Source organism: Camelina sativa, chromosome 9, assembly GCF_030686135.1.
Source record: "Camelina sativa cultivar CO46 ecotype springtype chromosome 9, ASM3068613v1".
In the NCBI taxonomy this organism is placed as follows: domain Eukaryota; kingdom Viridiplantae; phylum Streptophyta; class Magnoliopsida; order Brassicales; family Brassicaceae; genus Camelina; species Camelina sativa.
The window spans coordinates 33,951,728-33,972,804 of NC_141888.1; the positions used below are offsets into that span (position 1 = coordinate 33,951,728).

Genomic DNA, 21,077 nt, shown 5'->3' on the forward strand with positions numbered 1-21,077 from the left:
TGCGTTTGCGTTTGCGGACGGTTGCTAGCGTTTGGGGCCAATCACACAAATCGTTTCCAATCGCTCCCAACCGTTGAATTTCAAAAGCTGGTTCCCGTAAGCGTTTGCGGTTGCGGGCGTTTGCGTTTCAAATTTTTTTTTTTTTTGAGAAAAAATTTGAAACAAATCAATGATAATGAAATATATTTTTTATATATTTTTTACCTAACTATTTTATTCATTAAGGATGGGAGAAAATGAAGTACGGTTACGATTGAAAATATTAAAAAAATAAACAATTGGAAAAAAATAATATTTCAATTAACAATAACCCGGAAAACTTGATGTAAATTTAATGGCACATCGCACATAAGTTCAAAAAAATCTAAATAAATATAACGTTTCATCAGAAATTTAAGAAAATAAGATTATTTGTGAAAAATAAAAACAAATCACGAGTGACTCTTCTCAACTCTCGTTTGATCATTACTACCGATGCAAATACTGCCCCATAGAACTTATTGTGTGTGTGAGATTTAAGAAAGAAGATCTACGATCTAAAACATATGTTTAGTCATTTATCAAATTACTTGATTAAAATTTTGGTAAAAAACTAAATGCATAAAGTAATAAGTATTTCATTATGAATTTTTTTTTTAATAATTATTTTAGTATTTTTAATGAATTTTAATTATAAATCAAGTTTAATAAAGTTTTTGATATTTTAAAACATTTATATAATTATATATCACATTTATTATGTTCCAACCGCTATTGCACCCGCTGGTCAACCAGTCGTAAACCTTCCGCAAACGCATCAATTTTAAACCGCTAAACCAGTCGTTCAAAACGCTTAATAACGCTTGAAACCGCAATCGCCCGCTTCCGCAATCTCCCACAACCGCAACCGCAGCGTTTGAACCAGTCAGACCCTCAGTAACTAGTGATCCTTCATCTTGAATCATCTAGTTGATATCAAACTTAGTTCGGAAAGTGATTCTTGATGCTAAAGTTGGACCGCTAATGTATGAAAAGGGACTGACACAAGACATTATTTCTGTTGTAAGTATTATGTTATCACATATTAGAGCTCTTGAAGAGCTTTGTTTAATCGTCTCTCTCCTTGTATCTCACAACTATAATTGCTTATATAAGTACCTTTTAGTAACTAGTTGTGAACCTAATCCTTCATTCTAGTTGATATCAGACTCAGTCCGGCAAGTGATTCTTGATGCAAAAGTTGGACCGCCAATGTATGAAAAGGGGCTGGCACAAGATATTCTTTCTGTTGCAAGTATTAACTCTTTGTGAAATACAATAGAATAGAATGTTCAAGTTGTGTTATTCCATAGGGTAGAAGAAGTATTTATACACATACAAGTTTCCTATACGTGATAGAACCGAATCTAGTAAATCTAGGTTTATAGAATACTTACATATTTCCTATGCTATTACTTTGTCTTAATCTCTCACTTTATGTTTAGCTTACGGCTCTCTCTCTCTCTCTCTCTCTCTCTCTCTCTCTCTCTCTCTTTCTTTTGTGATGGGGTTCTTTTTCTCGTCTTTGTTCAGAACAAGCAGCGCCGAATTTGTATAAAAGAAATGGCTTGCAACACAATTGAACCCAAATGACCTCTCTCTCTTTTGGATATGGTGTTAGAGACTAAGTGATTAAGGCCCATAACTAACAAGACAGTTTGTTTTGTATATCACTATTTTCTAGTTAACCTTTTAAAAATTGCTCATAGTTTCAAATAAATATAAATTACAATATACTTTTAAAAATATATATAAATCTAGACATCTTTTTTAGATTATTCTTTTTAAATAAGAGTATATAATATTGTTAAAAACTGAATAGTTTTGATTTCACCAAATGAAGGTAGAAATAACATCAAAGCATTAAACTCGAAGGAGAAATCATTGTTGGTGAATACGAAATCGTTTTGTTTCTAGCAAAAGAAACATGATCTCGATTCTTACCAATCCTTGGAAAATAGGCAGCTGGTAGACCAAACATCCAAAACTTTTCATTTAGCTGGCTGGTTTTTATATCAATATAATATATTTTTTTCCATTTCTCGTTAAGAGGATGATCTTCTTGTAAACTCCAAACTTGCAAATTTGAATTTTCTAGCACATTCGATAGGCACAAACGATCATTTAGATTCCCCATTTCTATACTTGTAGCATAACTGGTGTGACACTTTGGTAATGATATCCATCGAAATTTTTCAGTGTGAAGATCGATAGCTAGTAGCCTTGAAATTCCTTTCCAAGCTAATGTCAACCAAAACAGAGATCCGTTTGCGTAGACTGATGTATGCTCTTCGCAGAATTGAACATCATATAAACAAGGAGTATCCGCTTCTCGTTGCAGACCATTATCAAGGGATATGACCTCGACTTTGAAATAATGACAATTTTGATGATGTATCGAATATAACAAAATTTGACGTCTTGGATATAACAAAATCACCTTATATGATTTTGTAACAATATCTTTGCCGAACCCAGCAAGACACGGCATTATCTTCACTAATTCACCTTCATAATCCAAGACTGATTGAGATTCTCTCCATGTTCTCTTGTCCGTTGCGGTAGTTGCGAATCGCAAAAATTCCGGAAAAAGTGTCATGTGTTTTTTAGTCGATGGATTGATCAAGTAAATGTACCTAAAATCTTCGTATATCCGAATCAAGATCAATCCATCACATGACCCCAAGACTTGAATAGTTTTGTTCTGAGATTTGTCGATTGGATCATCAGGAAAAGTGTAGTAACTAGAAGAAGAAGGACAATTTTTTCCGTTGTTGTAATCATCCCTAGAAAAAATATCCAAACACAAAGTTGTTGAGTTTGAATCTTGTTCATCACGCATGGTTGACAGTTGTTGACTAACAACAAGAAGTTTCATATTAGGGGTTCGTAATCCTTTACAAACGAGTCGTTTGTGGGAAAAATGGGCTGATTCGATCATCTCTCTATATTTTTTTGACAAGATTTTGAATGTAGTTAATGCTTTTACGGGAAGATGTTGAAAAATCTCTTCAATTATATCTTGTGGTATAACAATTGTCTTAGCAATTTTATGTTTGTCATCCTCCATTCTTTTCCAATGATGATAAAATCATACTTTAGATTTGTATATTTATATTTATATATATAAGAAAAACAATGAACTAATCTTGGATTTTTAACTTTAGATTTAACATTTATTGTGGCAAAAAAAAAATGATTTAACAATATTAATTTATTATAAAATAATAAAGAGTAAAAATATAAACGTATATCTGCAAGAAATAAATTATGCTTAATGTATGTATATATTACTACAAAAAGTAATGAAAATAAATTGAGACAATTGATGGGAGATTTTTTTTTTTTTACAGCCAGACAATTTATGATTTCAGATAATTTTCTTTAACAATTATTCACTAAGAATAAATTATATATAACTAATCTATTTATTTGAACATTGATAGATTTTAAAATTTCATCTATAAATTCTCCAAAAGGTTGTCTATCTACTTCTTTATTCCTAATTAGTATTGGTTTTGGTATTTTAGGGGATTTGGTGAAATTTAATATTTTAAAACTTTTGAGAGATTTTTAAGTGGGGTTTTAAGGGATTTGGTTATTTCCTAGAATTTTTCTATCAAGTAAAAAGAGGTAAAAATGATTGATATTGTTGAGATTTTAGTATTATAAAGCTAATTAAAAAACTCTAAGAAGGAAAAAAAAAGTAAAACTTGGGTTCTAAGTTCTAACAACGCCATACACAAACACGTCACAATTTATGTAAAAGCAATCGAGGGATTGGGATGGATACACACGGGAGGGATGTCCGACCGGCTGGTCACCGGCATCGTCGCCGGGAAATTCTATCAAGTGTTTTTTTTTGTAAAATTTATAGAAAAATAAAAATATCATCCCATAATATATAATCAGACTAGCACCAGATACTTTAATTATAAATCAAGTTTAATAAAGTTTTTGATATTTTAAAACATTTATATAATTATATATCACATTTATTATGTTCCAACCGCTATTGCACCCGCTGGTCAACCAGTCGTAAACCTCCCGCAAACGCATCAATTTTAAACCGCTAAACCAATCGTTCAAAACGCTTAATATCGCTTGAAACCGCAATCGCCCGCTTCCGCAATCTCCCACAACCGCAACCGCAGCGTTTGAACCAGTCAGGCCCTCAGTAACTAGTGATCCTTCATCTTGAATCATCTAGTTGATATCAAACTTAGTTCGGAAAGTGATTCTTGATGCTAAAGTTGGACCGCTAATGTATGAAAAGGGACTGACACAAGACATTATTTCTGTTGTAAGTATTATGTTATCACATATTAGAGCTCTTGAAGAGCTTTGTTTAATCGTCTCTCTCCTTGTATCTCACAACTATAATTGCTTATATAAGTACCTTTTAGTAACTAGTTGTGAACCTAATCCTTCATTCTAGTTGATATCAGACTCAGTCCGGCAAGTGATTCTTGATGCAAAAGTTGGACCGCCAATGTATGAAAAGGGGCTGGCACAAGATATTCTTTCTGTTGCAAGTATTAACTCTTTGTGAAATACAATAGAATAGAATGTTCAAGTTGTGTTATTCCATAGGGTAGAAGAAGTATTTATACACATACAAGTTTCCTATACGTGATAGAACCGAATCTAGTAAATCTAGGTTTATAGAATACTTACATATTTCCTATGCTATTACTTTGTCTTAATCTCTCACTTTATGTTTAGCTTACGGCTCTCTCTCTCTCTCTCTCTCTCTCTCTCTCTCTCTCTCTTTCTTTTGTGATGGGGTTCTTTTTCTCGTCTTTGTTCAGAACAAGCAGCGCCGAATTTGTATAAAAGAAATGGCTTGCAACACAATTGAACCCAAATGACCTCTCTCTCTTTTGGATATGGTGTTAGAGACTAAGTGATTAAGGCCCATAACTAACAAGACAGTTTGTTTTGTATATCACTATTTTCTAGTTAACCTTTTAAAAATTGCTCATAGTTTCAAATAAATATAAATTACAATATACTTTTAAAAATATATATAAATCTAGACATCTTTTTTAGATTATTCTTTTTAAATAAGAGTATATAATATTGTTAAAAACTGAATAGTTTTGATTTCACCAAATGAAGGTAGAAATAACATCAAAGCATTAAACTCGAAGGAGAAATCATTGTTGGTGAATACGAAATCGTTTTGTTTCTAGCAAAAGAAACATGATCTCGATTCTTACCAATCCTTGGAAAATAGGCAGCTGGTAGACCAAACATCCAAAACTTTTCATTTAGCTGGCTGGTTTTTATATCAATATAATATATTTTTTTCCATTTCTCGTTAAGAGGATGATCTTCTTGTAAACTCCAAACTTGCAAATTTGAATTTTCTAGCACATTCGATAGGCACAAACGATCATTTAGATTCCCCATTTCTATACTTGTAGCATAACTGGTGTGACACTTTGGTAATGATATCCATCGAAATTTTTCAGTGTGAAGATCGATAGCTAGTAGCCTTGAAATTCCTTTCCAAGCTAATGTCAACCAAAACAGAGATCCGTTTGCGTAGACTGATGTATGCTCTTCGCAGAATTGAACATCATATAAACAAGGAGTATCCGCTTCTCGTTGCAGACCATTATCAAGGGATATGACCTCGACTTTGAAATAATGACAATTTTGATGATGTATCGAATATAACAAAATTTGACGTCTTGGATATAACAAAATCACCTTATATGATTTTGTAACAATATCTTTGCCGAACCCAGCAAGACACGGCATTATCTTCACTAATTCACCTTCATAATCCAAGACTGATTGAGATTCTCTCCATGTTCTCTTGTCCGTTGCGGTAGTTGCGAATCGCAAAAATTCCGGAAAAAGTGTCATGTGTTTTTTAGTCGATGGATTGATCAAGTAAATGTACCTAAAATCTTCGTATATCCGAATCAAGATCAATCCATCACATGACCCCAAGACTTGAATAGTTTTGTTCTGAGATTTGTCGATTGGATCATCAGGAAAAGTGTAGTAACTAGAAGAAGAAGGACAATTTTTTCCGTTGTTGTAATCATCCCTAGAAAAAATATCCAAACACAAAGTTGTTGAGTTTGAATCTTGTTCATCACGCATGGTTGACAGTTGTTGACTAACAACAAGAAGTTTCATATTAGGGGTTCGTAATCCTTTACAAACGAGTCGTTTGTGGGAAAAATGGGCTGATTCGATCATCTCTCTATATTTTTTTGACAAGATTTTGAATGTAGTTAATGCTTTTACGGGAAGATGTTGAAAAATCTCTTCAATTATATCTTGTGGTATAACAATTGTCTTAGCAATTTTATGTTTGTCATCCTCCATTCTTTTCCAATGATGATAAAATCATACTTTAGATTTGTATATTTATATTTATATATATAAGAAAAACAATGAACTAATCTTGGATTTTTAACTTTAGATTTAACATTTATTGTGGCAAAAAAAAAATGATTTAACAATATTAATTTATTATAAAATAATAAAGAGTAAAAATATAAACGTATATCTGCAAGAAATAAATTATGCTTAATGTATGTATATATTACTACAAAAAGTAATGAAAATAAATTGAGACAATTGATGGGAGATTTTTTTTTTTTTACAGCCAGACAATTTATGATTTCAGATAATTTTCTTTAACAATTATTCACTAAGAATAAATTATATATAACTAATCTATTTATTTGAACATTGATAGATTTTAAAATTTCATCTATAAATTCTCCAAAAGGTTGTCTATCTACTTCTTTATTCCTAATTAGTATTGGTTTTGGTATTTTAGGGGATTTGGTGAAATTTAATATTTTAAAACTTTTGAGAGATTTTTAAGTGGGGTTTTAAGGGATTTGGTTATTTCCTAGAATTTTTCTATCAAGTAAAAAGAGGTAAAAATGATTGATATTGTTGAGATTTTAGTATTATAAAGCTAATTAAAAAACTCTAAGAAGGAAAAAAAAAGTAAAACTTGGGTTCTAAGTTCTAACAACGCCATACACAAACACGTCACAATTTATGTAAAAGCAATCGAGGGATTGGGATGGATACACACGGGAGGGATGTCCGACCGGCTGGTCACCGGCATCGTCGCCGGGAAATTCTATCAAGTGTTTTTTTTTGTAAAATTTATAGAAAAATAAAAATATCATCCCATAATATATAATCAGACTAGTACCAGATACTTTAATTATAAATCAAGTTTAATAAAGTTTTTGATATTTTAAAACATTTATATAATTATATATCACATTTATTATGTTCCAACCGCTATTGCACCCGCTGGTCAACCAGTCGTAAACCTCCCGCAAACGCATCAATTTTAAACCGCTAAACCAGTCGTTTAAAACGCTTAATAACGCTTGAAACCGCAATCGCCCGCTTCCGCAATCTCCCACAACCGCAACCGCAGCGTTTGAACCAGTCAGGCCCTCAGTAACTAGTGATCCTTCATCTTGAATCATCTAGTTGATATCAAACTTAGTTCGGAAAGTGATTCTTGATGCTAAAGTTGGACCGCTAATGTATGAAAAGGGACTGACACAAGACATTATTTCTGTTGTAAGTATTATGTTATCACATATTAGAGCTCTTGATTTCATCTAGTTGATGTTGTTTCTCTGAAACACAAGTTTCTGACTACACAGTACTGAGCCCTTGATACACAATAACACAAGTCAAATCTTGGAAAGAAGAAGAATAAAGAATCAGCTTTCTTACTCAGAACTTGTTGTGTAATACAATAATCACTCAGATTACAACAAGGCATTAGACCGTGGGCGTCATCAAGGAGCAAAACTCTAAACAGTGCATAACGATGGTTCAAACTCTTTTCCCCTTGAAGTCTATGAACACTCCCGAGACCATCTGCCGTGAGGTTTGGAAAAGCATAGAAAAATCCTTTTTATTCTTTGACTGCCCCGGACGAAAAATCTCGGATGAAGTGGGAAACAGATGTCTATCTCTGCCAGAAGAAGATTCAATGGCAACCAATGGAAGCATGCCACTGCCTACAATTATCAGTGTCACGCGGCTGCACTTATTATTGTAACCTTCCTACAACTTATTTTCCTTCTTATTTTCTATGAACTTTCCTACAACTAACCTTTTTTTTTCATAACTCTTGTAGGAATTTTTTTTAGTTTTTTTTACCATCATTATTCATAAAAAATGTTTTTTTATGTTTCCTACGAACACTTATTTTCGTTAATAATGAATAGACAGCATACTATATATTCCTTCTGTCTCACATAGATTGATGTTTTAGAGAATTATATTTGTCTCTCAAATATTGATTTTCTACAATTTTGAATAATTTTTTTTTTGTCGTCCGCAATTTTGAATTAATTAAAGTTAATATTTTTGTAAACTTCAAGAAGTAATCAATGAAAACATTTAAATTTTTGAATTGTTATTGGTCTAAAATTAAATAATATATTTTTAGTAAGAGAAAATAATATAGTTAAAATCAGTAATCATTATTTTCTTAAAATGTGTAAAAACTTATAAACATCAAACTACGAGGAACAGAGGGAGTACTAAATACGAAACTGTATAGGATGTTTGTTTTGCACAAAAGCATTGTGATTCCTGATTGGAAAGTAGTTAATGAAAATATCAACCTCTTTGCTGTATTTCGATACATCCACACAAAATCTCAAAAGATTTGAGTTTGAAGAGTTGTTTTAAGGGTCCTCCTGTGAAGAATAATCAACTTTTTTTGGACCATATCGACTCGACGTGGCTTATGTGAAGAATAATCAAGTGGTTATTCAGTCTCTCAGTTTTTATTAGGATTGTTTGATTTCATTCTTATATTATGGTTAATCTTATTTTATGCTAAATAATACTTCTTTTGGTCCAAATTATAATAGTTTTTAGATAAAAGCGCAAAAATTAAGAAACAATAAATTTTTTATTTTTTTTTTACTCAAAAGGAATTTATATTGATTTAGGAAATGGAAATCCAGAAACAACTTTGTTTTTAATAATTACCGAGAGAATGTTTCCAAAACAGTCCTGGCGTCGATCGCAGAAACAAAGGAGTGGATAAATATTTCAAAAAATAATCTTTTACTGGATAGAAAACTATCACCATCAACAATAAATATTTTATCATTTAACAAAATTTACCAATTAAAAAAACACTGTAGAATTTAAATAATCAAAAACTATTGAATTAATATTAAAATGCATAGAAACTTGAAAAAAAAAAATCATATAAAATAGAACAAAAATAAAAGGCTAAAAGATCTTATAATTTGGAACAGAGGGAGTCATGTTTTCTCGAAAAATAATACTCTCTGATCCTTATTAATCCTATTTCTAAAAAAAAGTTATTTTAAAAAGATGTTGTTTTTAAGTTAGCGATGCACTATATAATAGGTTTTGATAATGAATTGATTTCAAGAATAAAAACTAAATACTATTGATTTAGAGTTATAGAATATTAAAAATTACAAAAGAAAGAAACAAATATTTATAATCAAATTTTAATGTGTGAAAAAAATGTTTAAAAATAAGATCAATGAGGGAGTATATTTTATTGGGATTGTTCGTTTTCATTTCCGTTATCACTAATCTTTCTTTATGTTATATATAATATAAGTAAGAATCATCCCCTATTTAATATTTCGGAAGTACACAACTTCTTTTTGGTAGACTATATAATAGTTATAAGTTATAAAGTTATAGTTATTATTTGATTCATTAGTTAGTTACAAAATAGGTTATATGGGTTAACTTATACATAGATACACTTAAAAAGAATATCCCAAGAATAATACAACTTAAAAGAAATAAAATCTCTAACAACCATATACTGTTAGGCCATATATACTTTTAGGCAATTAAAGAAAAAAAATATAATAAAATCTCGAAATTAATTAAAACGAAATAATATTTTACCTAACACTCCTCCAAACTTTTAGTATAAATCATTGACATTTTCATTCACCGAAATACACTCTATTCATACCAAAAAAATTGTTCAATCCATAAAATATTCAAGCTTTAGTAATAATATTCTTTAAAAAAATATCTATTAAACTAAAATTTTAACTGAGTAACGGATCAAAATTTGAATATTTAAATTCAATTTCATATATTTCTTTGTTGAATTGTATAGTTTAATATATTTTAAACTTTTAAATTAAATTAATTTGAAATATTTTCAAATAGTTTAATATGATATTTTTAAAAATATCATAAATATATGATAGATCAAAAAGTTAAAAATTATATACACTCTAATTTGATTTGTTATAGCACGAATCAATAATATGTCACTATAATATGAAATAATTCCAAGAAATATGAGCAAAGGTTAAAATTTCAAGAAATATGATTTCTCAGATTAAATTAAAGTTTAGAATAATGTTGTTTCGTAGGCTTTTTCTCAGTTAAGATGATTTTGACAAACATACGTTACATTAATATGCGGTATACTACGGGTTAACTCACAAAAATTGTTCAATCCATAAAATATTCAAGCTTTAGTAATATTATTCTTTAAAAAAATATCTATTAAACTAAAATTTTAACTGAGTAACGGATCAAAATTTGAATATTTAAATTCAATTTCATATATTTCTTTGTTGAATTGTATAGTTTAATATATTTTAAACTTTTAAATTAAATTAATTTGAAATATTTTCAAATAGTTTAATTTGATATTTATAAAAATATCATAAATATATGATAGATCAAAAAGTTAAAAATTATATACACTCTAATTTGATTTGTTATAGCACTAATCAATAATATGTCACTATAATATGAAATAATTCCAAGAAATATGAGCAAAGTTTAAAATTTCAAGAAATATGATTTCTCAGATTAAATTAAAGTTTAGAATAATGTTGTTTCGTAGGCTTTTTCTCGGTTAAGATGATTTTGACAAACATACGTTACATTAATATGCGGTATACTACGGGTTAACTCACAATATTAACAATCAAAATATAATGTATAATTTTAAAAACTTAACAAATCAAATAAAAAAATAAATTAATTTTTTATCACACAACTTAACTTGCGGTATGCCACGGGTTAATTATCTAGATCTACTAGAATAGATCTTACAAAATATATGTTATTTTCATAATTCATATTCAGCATATGATTTGGCATAGTATTCTATCCAAAAAAACTTTTAAAATAAATAAAATAATCACATATATGATGTTTTTGAATAAAAATTACATAATAAACAAAAGAAATTTCAATCCGTGCTAGAGCACGGGTTATATTCTAGTGTTCTATTAATTCAGATGTGTCAATATCTTCTCAAGCTGTGAGACCTTTTCATGAAACAGATTTATTCAACTTTTGGGATAGCTTTAGTCAACCAAAGAGTTGTAAATTTTATCATTTAATGAAGGATGAGGTACTAGTCAAAAAAAAAAAAAAAAAATTGGTAACAAGAACTAGAAGTACTAATCCAACTTTACGTGCACTAAAGACTGTTTATACACTTGAGACCAAAAATTTACTCAACTACAAGTGATGAGAATGTTGAATAATGACAACGACTAACAAAGGTCAATAAGATTGAACGTGTCTTATGGCTATGAAACACTTGCTGTCTTGTAAATAATGATACTTGGCTGGCTGTATTGTTTTGTCCTTTAAGCAAATAAGCTAAGGCAACCGCTTGATAATGGAACGTTTTTAGGTTGTGTGAAATGTTCATAGCCATATAGAGAAGGGAGCTTCCATGCATTGACTAGCTAGATGATAAAAACTTATAATTAGTCTTTTTCAAAAAAAAACTTGTAATTAGTCCCAGGCTGTGATTTGCTCTATTATGTCCTACTTTATCAAATATTCAAATTATACAAAATTGGAAAGCCTTTTGGAGGAAAAAAAATAAGGAATAATAATTTGTTGCTTCTTGTTTCTTTAATTATAATTATTTTGCATCTTTTACGCTCTTAAGGATTTAGAAAAAGTAAAGGAGGGATGGGGTGTCGAAGGGGTCAAGGGGATATAACACAAAATAAATTTAGGTTTAGATACCATGAATCAGATACGTGTATATCAATGTCGGTGATATCTTTGAATAATGTATTTAAAGAAACAATAAATTTTGCCTAATAAAAATAGGAATAATTTGAAAAACAAAACTGCGAAACAAACGTAGTCATAAACGATAAACATATGAAAATTTTTACGAACCTGTGAAATTATATGATAGTTCATAAACGTATACAGAACAATTCACATGTCTTTCGTTCAGTTCACTTTTTTTTTTATCAACGATTATATATATATATATATATCAGACGTTGTAAAATTATATATTACAGATAATGTTAACGATTAGCTCCAAAATTCGGAACCACTATATCCAAAATCATGAAAACTGCAAATAAAGAACAGTTTTCAGATTGCCAACATTAAAAATGAAGAACGGTAAAAGATAAAATTAATATTTAAAAAAAAAAAAAAAATTGTGCATGTGGTTAAGGAAATCAAATTACAAATGTCACGTCTTAGGTCGGTTCTTTCGACCTACGTTTTGGTGAAGGGTAGTTTTCCTAAGTACTCCAATCGAGTCATATGTAGGTCTAACTTGAAATCTCTCTTATATCAATTACCAAGTTTTGGCGTTGATCCAAGAAAATATATTATATATATATATATATATATATATATATACCCGGCTCTATCAGCTGATCCGGTCAGCCAGATAAAAACACATCAAAATGTTTCAAAGTGCATCCTGAAAGACCACCACAATGTCTATTCTAAATTTAAAATGATTTCCAACTACAGAAAGTAATCAAACCACCTGCATTTCTAACTACCAGGAACAACACAATTGACAGACTTCATACACAATTATGATTTTTGTTTCCAAGATGGATCTAACTTGTATTAGTTCTTTCCAACCTTTCTTCAATTCTCCCTTACCACTAAACCACAGTAGTGCGGAGTTTTGACTTTTTCTTGGAACTCTTTATCAAATTTAAATATATTTTTTACAACTTCTTCATCTGAAGTTCCTGACTTAATTAACTTTTACTTTCCTCATAGCAAGAATTTTATATAAATGTCTCTTTTTAATTCATGAAGCAGTAACTTTTATTTAAAGAATTGTTTATTTTCCTTTCAAAAATCATCGCCCAAAATTGATACTTCTTAGAACATTAAAAATAAATTTAAATTAGTCATATTATATAATCAAGTTTCATTATAAATTTTGGTACAACGAAATATGGTGAAACATAATTGATCCTAACATAAATGATAAATTAATGCACAATCGATAATATTTCTTGGATAATAATTAATTAAGAGTTTATCTGAACAACGAAACATCATTATTAGTTCATCCTCATCAAGAAACTCATAACTCCAAATGCGATCAGTCCCGAGATCTTCACCACCGTGAAGCTTTTACCAGCAGCCGCTCCAAATTGCTGATCAACGGGATACAACTCACCGGGTGGACCCGTCATGTATATGTAAGTAGACGGAGGTGGCGGGCAGTAAGACTTCTTCGGCGGCGAAGGTGGACGTGGCGGAGGAGGACAGGCCAGGGACGGCGGTGGAGGCGATGGTGGTGGAGGTGAGGGAGGAGGAATGTTTTGGAGACAAGGTGTGCATTTAATAGGATCCTCTTCGAGTTTTCTATTGGTTGAAGAATGATCTGAGGCGTTTACGATCATAGGAAACGTCAGAAACGCCATCGCCGTGAATATAGTGACCACGAGAGCCTTTACACGGTGAGTTTTCTCCGTCATGCTCAGAGTTGTTATATGTTTATTTTTTTCTTGTCCCGGAGAATCGAATAAAAAGAGAGGTTTGGGAAGATTCTCTAGTTAGACGTTTGGCAAAGAAAGTTGAAAATTTGGTGAGGTGGTTTGGTAAGAGTGTGTGCATTGGACTGATATACTTCTTCAAGACTATATACTTCTGTCTTGATAATTATACAAAAAGTACTTTACAACATGCAAGAATAAAAAGAATGCATTCATATTTGTGAAATAGGCTTTTTTACATGTGAGTTGGAGCTTGGATTAAGGGGTCCCATATGGAGACCATATAACATATGATCGTGTTACTCGAAATAATAATTAAATTACTTAACAATAGTGGAAGTATTAGCCTTTTAATCCACCGTCGTCCACTCAAAAATAAAAATATATACTTTAAAGTTTTCCAATTATTTGCTGCCAATAATAAGAACGTTTGATGACACAATGATTGATCGCAGATTGGTAGTAATCTGGTTTATAAAATTTAAAGCATATAATATGCATCACTGTGTGGTGTCACACCACCACTGGTGTGTTGTCTAAACATCGTTGCTAAAGCGTGAATTGGACCGCCTCTTCTAACAAAAACATGAAAAGCAGGCGAAGTCTGCGATTAAAATTATAACTTGGAATTGGTCGAAAGCAGTAAATTAGTATACCTAGTCATCTTTAGTGGTTGGTTCCTTTCGTAAATCTATTATGCCACTATGATTTCCCAAAAAAGAAAAATCGTGAAAGAACCATATACGTATTGTAGGTTTAATTAGAATTCAATTCAACCCAAGGGACTACATTTTGTTGTTGTTATTGTAAAACTCTAAGAAAATCATGTATCACTTTGCTTCACGGCTTACGTTGACCCGATGGACTAATTGTTTTTTTTTTATTTTCTCTCTTTTTTTTTTTGCTTTGGGAGTCAATCCTATAGGTTTAGAATCTGTGATTGTAATTCTAAATATTTTCATTTTCAACGAGAGTTTCCCTTCTTAGGAAAAAAAAAAAAAAAAAAACTCTAGAATAACAAATACAAGAAAGAAGTCTTCTTTTTTTTTTTTTTTTCGCAAATGAATATATATTGATTAAACTGGATCATTACAAAGTGTGTTGCCTAGCCATGGGGGCTTTAGTACAGAGTCACAATAATATTGACAATTTATACAACCAAATTTAGCTAAAGCATGTGCTACCTTATTACAATCTCTCTTTGTAAAACTGAAAGTAGCTTTCTGTAGTTTGGAAGTCCAGGTTCTGATATCTTGAATAAAGTTTCTTAGGGATATATCCACTATGTCACCATTAACTATTTTTGTTAAGATTTCACAATCGCCTTCAAATACAATCTCCTTGTACCCGCGGATCCATGCTTGTTGTATTGCAGTAAGCAAACTCTTTGTTTCTACTTGTAAAGAGGATCGAACATTATGTAATTTTGTTGCACCCCACACAATAGCCTCTCCCTTGTAATTTCTGAAGATCCATCCGCTAACAGCCTCATGAGTGTGATGATCATAACTCGCGTCATAGTTACATTTAAGGATCGGTGGAGACGGTGGAAGCCACGATGTTATATTCGTACGTGCATTAGATAATGGTGAAGATATATGTTGTAGACTGTTGATCCATTCTTTTGTATCAGATTTCGAAAGTAAGACTGTTTTTGAGACACTTTCTCGATAATTATTGAAAACTTGGTTATTTCTCGCCTTCCAAATCCGCCAGAGTAAAACAAAGGGTAATAAATAATCAAACAGGTTGGAAATCTGCGTGTGACTATTAAGTAGCTGTGCAATAATGTCCTCTGTATTGGATTGTAGTTGAGTGACGGCTAGGGAAGAACAACAAGAAAATCTCCAAGCCATCATGGCAAAGGGACACGAGAAAAAAGCGTGGTGTATGGTTTCATCAGATTGATGACATCTCGGGCATGGAGGATCAATATTCATACCTCTTGTACTTAATCTTGTGGTGACTGGTATTGCTTGCGATAGAATACGCCATAAAAAGTGTTTGATCTTTGGTAACAGCCGTAGCTTCCATATTTTGTTCTTAAGTTCCACTGAACCATGAGGAATATTTAGGACTACTCCAGGATCGAAAGGGTAATGTGTAACAAACCAATATCCTGTCTTGACTGTGTACTCACCTGATCTAGTATAGTTCCAAATTAATTTGTCCGGTTGTGGTACTTGTGAGAGATGAATGTTTTGTATTATGACCTGCTCTTCCTGGGATACGTATGAAAGGAGTTTATGATTATCCCAGTATCGACTTTCACCAGAAGTAGAAATAAATTGATCAAGAGTAGTTTTTGATTGCAAAGGTACAGTTTGAACTAATCGTGGAGGGTGCTCTTCTATAAAATTATCCAAACCTATACGAATGGATTTACCATCCCCCACAATAAATCTTGAACCCTTTTTAATGACATCCAGTCCTATTAAAATAGATGACCAGCCATAAGATTGTTTCTTCCTTTGTTTGGCATCTAAAACTGATTCCTCTCGGTAGTATCTGTTTTTCAATACGCGGGCAAATAAAGAATTAGGATTTTGAATCAATCTCCACGCTTGTTTTGCAAGAAGTGCATCATTGAATTTAGCTAAGTCTCTAAATCCCAGACCCCCTTCTCTTTTCGAATGTTGTAGTTTCTTCCAGGCGATCCATGGTATACTGCGTTGATTTGAGTTCTTTTCCCACCAGAACTGCATTAAAAGTGATTCAATCTCTGAAGTGATTCCTAATGGAAGCTTGAAACACGATATAGCGTATACCGGCATTGATAAAGCTACAGAGTTTAACATAATCTCTTTTCCCGCAGGTGATAGTTTCTTAGCAGTCCAAGAATTTGTGCGTTTTTTAACTCTGTCAACAATGTACTCGAACATCTCCTTTTTCTTTCGACCGAACTGCTCAGGTAGACCTAAGTACTTCCCTCCTCCTCCATGATTTGGGATGTCAAGAATAGATTTCAAACGTATTTGAGTGTGTCCATAAACTCGGCTGCCAAAAGTTATCATTGATTTTGAAGTATTTATCTTCTATCCTGAATAATACTCATAAACGTCAAAAATATCTTTCAGAGATTGGCAGTTTTTCTTATTTGCCTTGCAGAAAAATAAACAGTCATCAGCAAACTGTAAGTGAGTAATACATGGAGCGCCGTTTCCAATATGTATACCACTAAGATCACCATCGTTAACGCTTGACGAGATTAGATGACTAAGTATGTCTGAGCATAATATGAAGAGGTATGGTGATAGTGGATCACCCTGTCTGATACCCCTATTTGGATGAACATAACCATAGGGAGCACCATTTATCAAGATTGAATAGTTAACAGTAGTTACTACGGTCATAATCCAGCTAATCCATTTTGGACAAAAGCCAAATAGATTCAGTGTTGTTTCCAGAAAGTTCCATTCCACGCGATCGTATGCTTTAGTGACATCCGTTTTGACAGCCATATAGTTTTGTGAGACTCTCGGTCTGACCTTTAAAGAATGCATTACTTCATGTGCAATCATCACATTGTCCTGAATTAAACGTCCTGGAATGAAAGCAGCTTGCGATTCGGAAACAATGTCGTTAAGGTGTGGTTTTAAACGATGAACCAAACATTTAGAAATTATTTTATATAGCACATTACATAATGCTATTGGCCGGTAGTCTGAGAGTGTTTGAGGATTTTCAATTTTTGGTATCATACAAATGTTGGTATGGTTTATGCTCTGTTTCAATGTTGAAGTTTCGAAAAAACTTTGCACCTCTTGTATGACTTGTGGTCCGACTGTTTCCCAACAAGATTTGTAGAATCTTGCAGTTAAGCCGTCTGGTCCTGGTGCTCGATCATCACCAATTGAACAAATTGCATCGTATATCTCCTCACCTGTGAACACTCGTGTTAGTCTCTTATTTGCCTCATCAGAGACTTTGGGAATGAAATCCGCAAACACCGAGGGTGTGACTTGATGATTAGCTGTTTCAAATATTTTTGAGAAAAAGCTTTGAGCATGATCGCCAATATCCTTATCTCCTTGATATAAATTCCCTTGGTCATCAGATATAGAAGTGATCCAGTTTTTTGCAAATCTTGTTTTTGCACAAGCGTGGAAAAAATTGGTATTTTGATCTCCAGAAGTCATCCATTGATTCCTGCTCTTTTGTTGCCAGTGTTTCTCCTCATCACTATAAGCCTTAGTTAGATCATCTTGCAAAAAAGGAATAGTATTCCGTATCTGTGGATTGAAACTCTCCATTGCAAAGTTTAATCTTGTTTGAAGATTAGTGATTCGTTCCTCTGAATTTAGTCGATGTTCTCGTTTTAATGCTGCCATACTGCGTCTGCAGTTTTTAATTCTCTCAGTGATTGGAATGTCTGCATTTTCATCACTCGCGAGCCATCCATCTTTAACGACTTCTTGAAAGTTTGGAGCGTCTAAAAGACGTTTATCAAAATAAAAAATTTGGCGCTTGTGTCTTATTATATCATTGAGGTCGAGTAGAATAGGCCTGTGGTCTGAACCAGCAAAATCAAGAAACTGAGCTTCTGCATTTGGGAAGAAGGCAGACCCTGGTGAGTTAAACATAGCCCTATCCAAGCAGCATTGTATCGTGTGGTTGTGACGTTCACCAACCCAAGAGAAAGTATTCCCTCATGAACGTATGTCCTGAAGATCACACACTGCCAACATATGTCTGAAATCACGGAATGTCCATTCATCTCGAAGAGGACCTCCAATCTTCTCTCTGTTACTTACAATTTCGTTAAAATCTCCAATTAGTATCCATGGTTCATTACGTGATATCGCTAGGTGTTCAAATCGTTCCCATAAATGATGTCTTTCAGTAGAGACAGGGTGACCATACACACAAGACAAGTAGAACTTAATATTATTATGATCCACCATTACATCAATAAGTCTCTCATCTTGTGAGATCAAGGAAAGAACAACATTAGCATTCCAGAATAAACATAAACCTCCACTCCTACCTTGAGGGGGTTGAATTAAAACATTAGAAAAACCTAGATCATCCTTAAGCTTATATATTACATCATTATTGTTTAGAGTTTCAGAAAGAAAGAGCAAATCACACTTAGTAGTTAGATATAGCTTTTTAATACGCGAAGACGTTAGAGAAGGGCCGACGCCTTGGCAATTCCATGAAAGGATCTTCATATTGGGAACCGTGGGGGTACCGGGCCCCCCGCGCCTCCGTCGAAACCATTGTTCACAGAGCAAGAACCAACAGAAACAGTGCGATGAGTCTTCTTTCGGAGTTGGTTCAGGACCACCAACTCCTCCGCTGCTTCGGCTCTGTTAAAAGATGCCTCAAACTGAACTCGTTTACGTTTCATGAACACGAACTCTGGTTGTGCATCATCAGACTTACCATCAAGATAGGCTTGTGGTTCATAGGGTTCTGCAATATGTGCCACCTGTTTTGCCTTCAAATAGCGTGTGCATTCAACCATCAGATCGTTATCCACAAGAGCACTTGGGAGACACTTATTCACCATTCTATACGAAACATTCCCCTGAACAGGTACTGGTGGTGGTGGTGGCATGTTTAGCCCTGGAATCAGATTTGCAGGGTCAACAGATGGTAGAGTGTTTGCCTTGGACATATCTTTGTCACCCTTATCGTGATTCTCGTCATCACTTTCACTGCCTGGATCCTCTGGGTCGGAATCATCAAAATCAAGGGTGCATTCCTTGACATCGTGTTTGAGAGAACCGCATTTTGTACAGAAATTGCGTAGTCGCTCATAACGGAACTTGATTATCGTGTTCTCACCAGCAATGAATTGAATATTCTTTTGAAAGCGCAAAGGATCATCAACATTCCAGTCTATCTTAACACGGACAGCCCCTACTTGCATCTTATTCTCATTGTAATCTACTTCCGAGACATATCCTATCTTATTCCTACCCACCTAGCCATATCATTGGTTAAGCAAAGAGTAGGAATACCTTGAATCTGAACCCAGAATGGTATGATCTTCATATTAGCCTCGCTTATGTTAGGATACCATCGATGAGTGGTAACCATCCAATCACCAAAAGACCAAGGGCCTCTACGGAGCACCAAATTCAGAGTATCTTCAGACTGAAAACGAAACTGCGCTCTCCCACCCTCCAGAATGCGTCCTACGCATTCATCAGGAAAGCCCCAGACTCGTGGCATCTGCCGGATCAGTGCTCGCAAGTTTTGCTTCCGGGGGTTGACCGGTGTGACCACCAGAGTATGATGGTTGACGGAGATCGCTCGTGAAAGAAACTCCGGTGGAAGCGAGATCGGGGCATCGTCAATGCCCAAGGTAAGATCTTGGACAGATTTTCGGATATTGTCACTCATATTTGGCGGGTGATTGAAGTAAACAATGGAAATCGGGTAGTTGATCGAGAAAAAGCGAGGGAATGGTGTGATTTTATAGTTTAACCAAGGCGGTTTTATGTGGCGGTTATCTCCCGTAAATTTTGGGAGAGACAAACTGTCAATGTTAATTGACAGAAAATAACCGCCGACATGAATCCCCAGTGAAGAAACGGAAGGATTTGTGGACGGAAACAAACTCCTGATCTTACAGTAGATCGGAGACAAGAAATTGAAAGAGAAGGGGCGTTCTTCGAAGAAATCGCCCAGAGAGAAAAACATCTTTTTTGCTGCTTCATTCATAGAAAGAAGTCTTCTAGTATAGGATTCAAACCATTGGACTCACGTTATGAATTTAAGGGGATAATAATTTGGGGAAGGCTATGAACACAGCGTCTCTGTCCTTGTATCCCATAACTTGGTTCTTTTGGTCAGTGTTCAAGAAAGCGTTAGGCGGTATTTGGGCGGTGACCCAGCGCCTAGCGCCTAGAAAGCCTAATCGGAGCCTAGACAGTTTTTAGGCGGTTTAGGCGTTTACAATATAAAACATTATATATATATAATTATGTACAAATATATGTTAGAAAAATAAAAAATTATAAATTATAAACAAAAGTAAGAAAAATACATTTATTTAAGTTATATTAACAATATAAATATTTATAATACGTATACAGATATAAAATTTAATAATTTAAATATATATAATTAAAAATAAAAAATAAATATTAAAATTAAATTAATGTAATTTTAAGCGGTTTACACGGTTATCTAGGCACTTGCTAACCGTCTAGCGCGTAGACGGCCGCCTAAACCGCTTTTTTAACACTGCTTTTGGTTAACCATTGCACATGCAAATGAATACGTTGACTAATCATTATAATAAATACGGCCACCGAC

The 21,077-nt window shown here is 33.0% G+C and overlaps 1 protein-coding gene and 3 pseudogenes across 3 annotated transcripts; all 4 read right to left on the reverse strand.

Moving 5' to 3' along the window:
- Positions 1-1,708: 1,708 nt before the first annotated feature.
- Positions 1,709-3,110, reverse strand: LOC104712662 (putative F-box protein At1g71320 pseudogene; annotated as a pseudogene). The gene has a single exon (XR_015565803.1). The product of XR_015565803.1 is annotated as a putative F-box protein At1g71320 pseudogene (transcript).
- A 1,876-nt stretch (positions 3,111-4,986) lies between these two features.
- LOC147939127 (putative F-box protein At1g71320 pseudogene) lies at positions 4,987-6,390 on the reverse strand (annotated as a pseudogene). Its single transcript, XR_015565802.1, has one exon. The product of XR_015565802.1 is annotated as a putative F-box protein At1g71320 pseudogene (transcript).
- Positions 6,391-13,216: 6,826 nt separating this feature from the next.
- On the reverse strand, positions 13,217-13,988 carry LOC104712663 (uncharacterized). Its single transcript, XM_010429610.3, has one exon. The coding sequence runs from the start codon at positions 13,785-13,787 to the stop codon at positions 13,368-13,370; it is 420 nt and encodes a 139-aa protein (XP_010427912.1). The 5' UTR covers positions 13,788-13,988; the 3' UTR covers positions 13,217-13,367.
- Positions 13,989-14,881: 893 nt separating this feature from the next.
- Positions 14,882-20,454, reverse strand: LOC147939128 (uncharacterized; annotated as a pseudogene).
- Between the last annotated feature and the right edge of the window lie 623 nt (positions 20,455-21,077).

Excerpts from the sequence above, each read along its gene's own strand:
- LOC104712663 (XM_010429610.3), bottom strand. The coding sequence starts at position 13,787 with ATGACGGAGAAAACTCACCGTGTAAAGGCTCTCGTGGTCACTATATTC.